Source organism: Idiotropiscis lumnitzeri, chromosome 13 (assembly GCF_059441095.1).
Source record: "Idiotropiscis lumnitzeri isolate Australia: NSW breed Sydney's pygmy pipehorse chromosome 13, RoL_Ilum_1.0, whole genome shotgun sequence".
In the NCBI taxonomy this organism is placed as follows: domain Eukaryota; kingdom Metazoa; phylum Chordata; class Actinopteri; order Syngnathiformes; family Syngnathidae; genus Idiotropiscis; species Idiotropiscis lumnitzeri.
In genome coordinates this window covers 12,383,659-12,393,377 of record NC_142403.1, presented here as the reverse complement: position 1 = coordinate 12,393,377, position 9,719 = coordinate 12,383,659, and the positions used below count along the sequence as shown (strand labels likewise).

General features: G+C 40.8%; 1 protein-coding gene across 1 annotated transcript; it reads right to left on the bottom strand.

Moving 5' to 3' along the window:
- Positions 1-3,698: 3,698 nt before the first annotated feature.
- On the bottom strand, positions 3,699-8,618 carry dmrta2 (DMRT-like family A2). The gene is made up of 2 exons (XM_088313040.1): positions 7,988-8,618; positions 3,699-6,546 (listed from the first exon to the last, which is right to left on the bottom strand). Exons 1-2 carry the CDS (start codon positions 8,460-8,462, stop codon positions 5,600-5,602), a joined length of 1,422 nt encoding a protein of 473 aa, XP_088169166.1. The 5' UTR covers positions 8,463-8,618; the 3' UTR covers positions 3,699-5,599.
- Between the last annotated feature and the right edge of the window lie 1,101 nt (positions 8,619-9,719).

Genomic DNA, 9,719 nt, shown 5'->3' with positions numbered 1-9,719 from the left:
TTTTTTTTGCAAGGGAATGCAAAGTTGTTTTGCCTTCCATGTCACCTAAGGGGCTCCATAGAAAACAGTCAAGGTGGCGTCTTGTCTACTTTTATCTCTCTTTCTGAGCTGGCACGACCTCAAGCATCCCCCTTTTTGCCTAAATTACAACTAAATATGAAAATGGAGGGGGCTGACTCAGGGCACCATTCAATCTATCACCGCCACTTTCCCCATCAACAATCACGCGTCTCCGCCCCCAAACTTGATCTCTGTTGTAATACCAAAACTGCCCAGTGAGGGGCAGTATGGTGCCACAGGGCATCCAGATTGGCGGCTATGTGGAACGATCAGGCGAGCCAATAAGAAGACTCAAAACAATGATTTGCTGCTTCCTGAAATTGAGTAAGCAACTATACAATACTTATGATAAATGGATGTTATGATTTGTGAAGATTACCATTCATTTATCAGTGTTTGCACATAATGTGTGTGCTGGAGTGAAATTAAGGAAGTAAATGAATTCATCTCTGGATAATTAGTCCGTTGGAGACTTTTGCGGCCCCTAAAGCGTTCTTATTTCAACAGGCGGGCTGTCACGTGACGACGGCGACCTGTTCAATTTGGATTCATGCAAAGCCTGCTTGCCTGCCGGCCTGCTGTTGCTTTCTGTGGCTTTAAGTGAGACGCCGGAGCCAAGACTCTAAATTCACTCATTGTTTTCTTTTGACCTGCTATCTATTTGTTATTCCGACCGTAAACCAAACTGCGGCTGTGAAAATGAAAATGGCTTTTATGTATGGAGTCATAATCCAAATGGATTTCTCTGGCTCTGCCTGCGCTGCTCTGACAGCCCGTGGCTATTTATCTGTCCCCGCTCTAATTCTTCATCAGTGGACGTGTGCTTGAGCATTCACTGCTGCTATATGTGCAAGCTTTGTGTCTTTTAACGCTTTTACGTTCTGCTAAAGTAGGCGAGCGGAGGTCAGAGAGTTTTGTGATTTAGTTGTGCTTTTGGACTCAACTCAGCTCAAGTTTATACACAATTGTTGTTCCGGGTTAATTGAGATCATGAATTGCGATTGAATTAACTTTAAAAAGCAATTAGCCTTTCTTTTCACCTGTTGCCTTCTTTCCTTTCAACTTAAAAAAAACACTCATCTGTTTTGTTGTTCTCAATAAACAGGCAAAGCTGTTTTTTTTTTGTTGTTGTTTTTTTCCAGTTTTGACATGTAGGGCGTAGTGCACTTCTTTTTTCTTTTTTTTTTTCTTTTTTTTTGTGCAACAACTGAGCCATGTGACATCTCCCAAGGTGGCGACACATAAAAAATAAAGCTTCGCCTCCCACAAAAGCATCGACGGAAGTGTGGCTCAGAGATCGATAGACGAGTGAAAAAGTGTTTCAGTGTAGCGGAATGTTCGTAAAAGGTCTGCAACCTGCGGCTCCCGAACCATGTGTGGCTTGTTCAACCTCCTGCTGTGGCTCTCTGTTACTTTGCCTAAGTAAAGAATGAGTGGATTTCATTAACATTTTAATTAGTTGATTAATTTTTTTAATGTAATTCCAAATACGAATATTATGGACCGGTAGTCTTGACACATTTTTTAAGTGATTTTTTTTTTTGAAAATGAACGGTTCAACTTTATTTGAATGCAAGGAAAACAGTCACGACACTGTAATAAACGGATTTGACGGTGTAATTACATTTATTGACAACTTAATCAAAAGTTCAAATTATATCACTTGGAGGAGAGACATAACAGTGTTAAATTCATTTAGTCGTGCAGTGACACTTAATAAAAGGGACTACATTTATGACAAAATATTAATGGTCCCATGACAGCCAAAATCAAAACCAACCAGGTATGAGAGTTTTATGTCGTGTTCAGATATAAAGATAAATAGTTTAACATTTGAATATTAGGCCTGCTATGTCATGTTTATGTTGTCTTGGTTTATGTCAAGTTGTCATGACAAAGACATTTGTAACAATGTCAACTCTGCATCAAAAGTGACATAATTAACCGAATGACAATGACATCTGTCATAAGGATTCATTCATGTTCATGACAGGTGTCATGTCATGATTATGACAGTCTTATGAACCCACATTCAAATAAAGTGTTACCAAATGGAGTCTGCCGAGTGCAGTTGTCAGTGGCTCACTTTTAAATGCTTCTTTTGGACATGTGGATTTTTGCAGAAAATCTACATTGAGGCCAAATTTGCCAGAAAATGAGTGCTGATTGTAGTCGAACACTACATAAACATGCTGCAGTATGGAGCCAAATAATCATGAATAAAACAATTGCTTGAATTGAAGTAGGTATTGAAATGAGATGTGGATTTGAAATGAGCATGGACGTTATTTGTTAGACAAGACCTCCCTCTGCTGTATCTTACATGCAATTTCTTGAAAATGCTCCAAGAAATAAATCTCTCGACCTTAAGAGTGAAGCGATTGGATAGGACTGGACAATTCAAACATTAGACCATGTTTGGTAATTACTTGGTGTAAATTGTTGGTCAACCAATTATCTAAGACATTTTATGATGAACTACAACCATTTATGGACAGTTGCTACCAATATATTAAGTCGTGCTCATGTACCACATTAAAAATCAGAAAATTAAGCCTTTCCTTCTAGAAAAGTGGAATCAAATGTTTTATCCACGTTTTTTAATTTTATCATATGACGCCAAAAGTGGAATGTAGCCATTTCAATTTCTTCGAGTATCATCGCGTCGTCTCTCTCATTGTGGTTGAAAGGAATTGAACTGTGCTGCCACCAAAAGGCCCACAGATGGCGCCATTGTTCCTTGCAAAACTACATCCGTTAGAAGTCAAGAAAACCAGACAAATAATGCGCTTTTTTTTAAAGAGATTGACTGTATGTGTTTGTAATGAAGTCAATAATGTACATTTTATAATATTAAGTATTTTCTTTTATATTGTAATTACTAGTTTTGTTTTTGGTTTATTTAGCGCCACAATTCTGTTTTTCCACCAGTTACCGCAATGTATTCATTGTTTAATTTTAGTTCATAGTCTGAATTAAATTCCCTATTTGTTTACCGAGTTGCAGAATTTATTTTGACCTTTAAGTTCCTTACATATTTTTAAGCCTCTTTGGATTCTTAATGCTGATAAATCTTCTTTCAATAATATTATTCAAAATCCAAGTGGGCGTACAGAAACCAATAACCAAGCAACGAAATGACGAAATGTGTATCGTATTAATAGTTGCACGTGATTAAGTTTATATACGTCCCATGTAATGAATTGTTTAACAACTGTGCATAAATAAATACATTCTAATTCAAATTAAATATTCTCGAATTCATCGCAAATGACCTGGAAAAAATATAACTGCATATTATTTTATATTAAATTTAACAGTGCTGTTTTTCTCCTTCGTTCGCGTAATTTCAGATTTGTGTGTGTGCAATTTGTACATTTTTATTTACATGGCTATTTATTGGAAAATGTATTTCTATTTTTAGTGGATGATTTTTATAAATGATTGTCGACTATCAATTAAAATTGTGTCCAGTGCGTATTGTTGTATAGTTTTAGTTCTACCTTTAAATTTGCTCATCCAATTCTGACCTTGAGTATAGAATCAAAATCAATTCATCATCATCGTCACAACAACAGTGGGCGTCGCATTTCTTTAAAATAACATTTATTCTTTCCAGCATGTTTATACAATGTGACAGCACGAATTTGAAGAACAAGAGACTTGATTTAGCACTTTAAAGTTAAAAAAAAAGATTCAATGAAAAGTCAAGCGAGGCATCGCATGTCCTCATACTAAATGCAATATATGGCACAGGCAGGTGAAAAGAAAAAAGATCCAAAAGCGAAAATGAAACAATTATTACATCTAAGTCGGGATGTCGTTTCTTTTCAGTATTTCTTTTTTTTTTTTACATGACATCAATTAATTCAACTTTTACAACAGGAACATCTTAAAAGGGTTACTATGCGTCAGTTATGGAATAACTTAATGTTGCTCGATCGGAAAACTGCAATTTAATTTGGAAAACGGTTTGTTGACTTTTAAAAATGATTCTTCAACTATATGATTACAAATGATTTGCTGATTTTCTTTTCTCTCGATATCCTGCAGAATTGCGATAAAAGTTAGGACAATAAAAAGAATCTGTGGCCTTTGCCTCTCTTTTTCATGTCCAAACACCCATTACGAGCCAATATAAAGTCAAAAAGGGTTTTCCGTCTTTTGACTACAAGCCACTTTTGTGTATTTACAGTCGCACGCAGCCAAAACACGACACTTTCTTGTGCCAACATTCAAACACTTGTGGCCACAAATACAACGGGATGTGTGTGTGCGTGCGTGCGTGCGTGCGTGCGTGCGTGTGCGTGCGTGCACGCGCGCGTATGGGAAGCCGTTCGAGCGTTTATTCGCCATCCTTGACATCTAGTGACGCCCCCCCCCGCCACAAATAAAGTTCCACTTTTAGCCCACACAGTCAATTCCGTTGAGTACATTTACTCTAAAAAGTCTAGATTTGGTCCCAGTCTAATTTATGCGCCTGTGGTCCATGTACGAGTATGCTCTTTGTCCTTACTAGGACTACTACACGTGTGACTAAAGTCAAACTGACAACTGCATGCAACTTTTCCTCCAATATAAAATTCTACTAGTACTTCACTAGTAGTGCTTGTTGTGCACTGTAGTCAACTAGTACAGTGTTGCCTCACAGTAGAAGGTAGTAGGGAGGGGTCAACAAGAATACTAAATGAAGTGTAAATTGGATCTCAAGGAATAAAGTTGTTGACTTTTGACATGTGGTACAAGGGCTCCCTCTAGTGGGATGCGAACAATCATTGAATGAACTAATCAAACTAAGCAGAACGTTGTTACTGCTGAGTAAATTAAAAAAAGCTACATTTGACAAGTACAGTTCAGTTGTATTTAACTTGTAAATACAGTATGCTTACATTTACTCTTTGTATTTAAACATTGTTTATACTGTTAAAAAACACATTAATTTGTTGCCCTAAAACAGTCATTTAGGTTAGAAAACGAAGATATAAATGAACATTTCCAGCGCCAATATTAGCTAGCGCAACAAAGCAAGCAAGGTGTTTTTACTTATATCTTTAAAGTGGGACTGCATGTTGTGAAATCCACGAAAGACAATTTTCACAACTGCACAACTGAAAATATTGAGTTGAATCGCTCAATTTAAATGTGACCAGTTTGTTTCAATTTTATTCTTACAATGATAAGTAATTGTGTTTAACTTTTATGCAACAACTACGGCAACAAACTGATATAATTTGGGGTTGGGCAATTCAACAAAATTGTTTTAATAAGTTTTGTTCATGCGAAAATTGGCTTTCAACAAACAAGATTTGACAGAACTAATTGTTCCTTGTACTGCCCCCAAGTAACAACTCGGAAAATTGTTTGGGCATAAACAACTTGCTTGCTTTCTTATGCTGTCGGCTACTCGTTTTTTCCCCAAAAATATCAATAATTGATCTAATAAAGTTGTCCCAACTTAAATGTCTGTTTTAGCATTTTTGACATGGTGCTTGAGAATAAACGCTCAAACGACTTTGGCGTGTGTTCAGTCCGCCTGCGGTCACTGTTTGTCCGGCGTGTTGTTGACCAGAGGCCCGTACAGGCCTCCGGCGTAGCCCTGCTCCTTGTGCAACATGGTCCTGTCCCGGATGAGATCGCTGAAGGCATAGTCCATCGGGGGTCTGAAGCCCAGCGTGGGCATGAGGCCGGTGGTGGAGTAGGGCGTCATGAAGGCCAGACCGCGGCTGTGCGCAGAATAAGCCAACCGCAGCGGGTTGAGCCCCAGGTGGGTCCCCAGCGGGTACGCGCCCGGCTCGGCTCCGAAGTGGGGGGAGTTGGGCTGCAGGGGCGAGAAAGCCGAGCGGTTGCTGAGCGCCATGGCGCCGGGCAGCATGGGTCGAGCCGGGCCCGCAGCCGAGGAAGACGACGAGGACGAAGACGTGGACGAGGAGGACGTAGGCGGCTGCGAGCTTTGCAGCACCCTCTCACCGCTCCAAGTTTCCTCGGAGCCGGACTTGTGCTGGGCGCCCTGGGCCGGGTTGTTGAGAATCTGCTCGATGGCTTGCACCACGTCCTTGCCGCAGCCCTGCAGGACCAGCTCCAGCACGCTGCGCTTGTGGCTGGGGAACACCCGGGTGAGGATGTCGAGCGCGTGCATGTGCCTGGAGGCCGCCGAGGACAGAGACGGCGACCGCGACCGAGACGGGGACGCCTCCCTCTCGTCCTTGTCGGTCTCGGAACCGGAGTCCGAGCCCAGGGAGCTGACGGACCTGCAGGGAGTCTCGCCGCCGTCTTTCGAAGGCTTGGCCACTGGCGAGTGGATGAACGACTCGCTGTCTCCGTTCTCCGAGCCGGAAGCTCCGCCTCCAGCGTGCCGGCCGTCCGGGGACGAAAGACCCGGGGCGGAGTCGCTCTCTGCCGGCGTCTGCTTGCCGCCGGCCTGCTGCAGGGTGGATGGGCTGGACCCTTGGCCCTTTGCGAACAAGTCGAACTTCTGCACGTTCGAATCTGTTAACAAGAAAGAACGAAAAAAATGCGTTGCTGATTACGTTTTAGGTACACCTGCAATACAAGACTTGCGTAAAAAATAATATGAACATTCCTTTAATTAAAGAAGGAAAATCGAAATATAAAACCATATCGTAAATGCTCGTCGTTTCATTGACAGTGAAGCCAGCAACCTGCATTGTTATATTTTTAGGCTGTTTATATATATATATATATATATATATATATATATATATATATATATATGACATTCACCCGTTCGCTGTAAATCAATTAAATTACATTTAAATTGATTTTTTCAAAGTTTACATTTCACATTGATAATAATCATCACTTGTCATTCAATCCGTCTTTAATTGAACAATTATTGTGCTTTGCAGGTACTCTGCATCAAAGACCGCAGTTGCTGTGGAATTGCTTTCTTGCATCACATTGAGAGAATATTTCCTCATGAGGTCAGTAAAATAATACAAGCAAAAATATGATCACAACACACGCAAAAAAAGTAGAATGTAAATAATACGTTTCAATTTTTGCCAGGGAGAGGGGGGGGGTAAATTAAATATTTCTTTAAAGATTCATAATTTATAAAATGGCTTGTGGGTAAGAAGCAAAAATATTTCCATACGATAAATTGCAAATAAATCATTTTAAACTGTGGTTAGGTCAAATGTATTTCACTGCATTGCGCTTCTTTCTCAACGAACTTGAAAGAATAATCTACTCTATGCAGATTTTTTTTCATTTTATGCACAGAAATAAAAAAGATGAAAGTACATATAGCTTTGTTTAAGGAAAACGAGAAGGCACACACACTGCAATCATTTGACTCCAAGCGAGCACTCTGTTACCATATCATGTCATAAATGGAATGCAGGCTAAGGATTAATAGAATGTATGAAAATTGCAACACACAAGCGTATAAGGAGTGGGAGCGAGGGGTGTGCGTGAGTGGGAAGATGCACAGCAAATCGGTAACCTAATAGCATAATTGCCAACGTCATTATTAACTAACTGTCACAATATCAAATATATATATATATATATATATATATATATATATATATACATATATATATATATATGTGTGAATGTGCTTTAAAATATGACGCAGGCAATTATGCAGTTATGCTGTTGGGCGAACAAAGTCTACAAACAAATAGAGTATAATAATGAGGTCTGTGGGAGTCTATATATTTCTCGATATGTGGAAAATATGCATATATTATATTGTTGTTTTTTATTGTTGTTGTTTTTTACCTGACGGGTCGTTTATCCAATTTGTTCGGTGCGGTTCGCCCTTCTTCTTTTCGGCTCAATAGCATTTTTTTTTAGGAGAGGGTATTTATAAAGTAAAGTTTAATCACCGAGTGGAAAACACACACACACAGCAGAAGCGCATGAAGCGAAACAATGAGCCTGTAGTAGTGTGGCGCCTCACCGGAGTTGCTGGTCTCGCTGCCCACTGAGGCGAAGACTTCGTAGCCGGGCCTGGGTGGGATGATGCCGTTGGCGGCGGCCAGGGCGAGCCCCTCGGCGGTGCCGTAGAGCAGCTGCAGCTCGCGGGCTTCGTTCTCCTCCTGCGCTTGCTGCCTGCGAAGCGCCACCTGAGCCGCCATGACGCGCTGCCTCTCTGCGATCAGCGTGCACTTGGCGCACATGCAGTCCTTCCAGCGGCAGTAGCGCTTGTGGCCCTTGAGGGCCGACACCACGCCGTGGTTGCGGCACCGCGCGCACTTGGGCGTGCGCGGGTACTTGTCGGCGGCGCGCAGCAGTAGCGGCGGCCCGCGCAGCAGGTTGCCCGCCATGGACACCGGGATGGAGGCCACCGCGGCCACCGCTCCCGGGTGCACCTGAGCGGTCGAGGCCGAGGCCGACGAAGAGACGGCGGACTGCATCTCGGCTCTGAGATCCATGCTGGCTGGACGAATGAAGGAGCGCTTCTGCGGACCACTTCTACCGCATCGACCGAGTGGGAATCGATCAAATGCCCCCGAAAAGAGGAGCTCCGTGACGAGCGCGTGCGCGCGTGAGACACTAACTTCCTCCAGAGAGCTTCAGTGGCTACAAGGCGCTCTCTCCTCTCACTATTGTTGCGCTCACGTTTTCATTCGAGCAATTTGACAACAATGTGGCGCCTGTCATTGGCCAAAAAGGGAGGCGACGTTCTGATTGGCTGCCTTCCCTTTTCAACTGTGTCCACCTGAGTTCTTCTTCTTCTTCTTTTTATTTTTTTACCCCCCCCTCCCCTCATCACCACCATCACCAACTCCAACATTTCAAGTGTTAAGAATGTGAAGGGAGTTCCCACAAAGCTCACGTTGGTTGCAGCGTGTTTCCAAAAAGACATCTTTATGTCGCCTCATAATATCACTGCAGTGACTTTTATTGATGCGAACACAAGTGTGTTTAGATAACTGTAGTTTTCCTAATTAAAATGTAATGACTCTTCCGTCATCCACAAGGAGGTAAGTAATATCTTTTTTTGTAACTGTTCATCAACTAAAATGTTACTTTTTTTAAAAATCGTGTCGTCAACCTGAAAATATTTCAACCAAAAGTCTTTTAAAGATTGTTTTGTATTTATTGAAAAAAACCGTGCTTGTTGAACATGACATATAGTTGGAGTCCAATCATGCAAAATGTTGCATTACCAGTTTGTTAGTGAAAAGGTTTCTTTCAATTCGATTCTGTCCGTCTTTTTTTTTGTCCGTTATTCGATTTTCTTGCATGACTCGATATTTTTTTTAAGTATTTTAATTGAGCAAATCCTGACGGTACTTGTAACGTTATCGTTAATTTTCGTTGCGTTCTTATTTACTATATTAATTTGAACAGTACTGAATATTCCGCTTTTATTCCAGCTCTAGGTAATCATGTCCCATAATTATATTACTGTTTTAGTAATATAAATATAGGAATAAAATGCATCTGTACATATACGAGCAATATAAATAAGTTAATAATTATTTTTACAGTAATCGATTCGTAAGTCTGGTGATGGGTTATTTTTTTCATTCTGAGAATGAATGAGAATTTTCTATTATTGATCGATTGTTATTGTAGTAAAAATGATTAGGATGATTTTTCTTATTTTATTGTAATGATTGAGAAGGAGATTGTTACCGTTGTCTTTTAAATGCACACATACGAATAAATTAACGTTTCTGGGA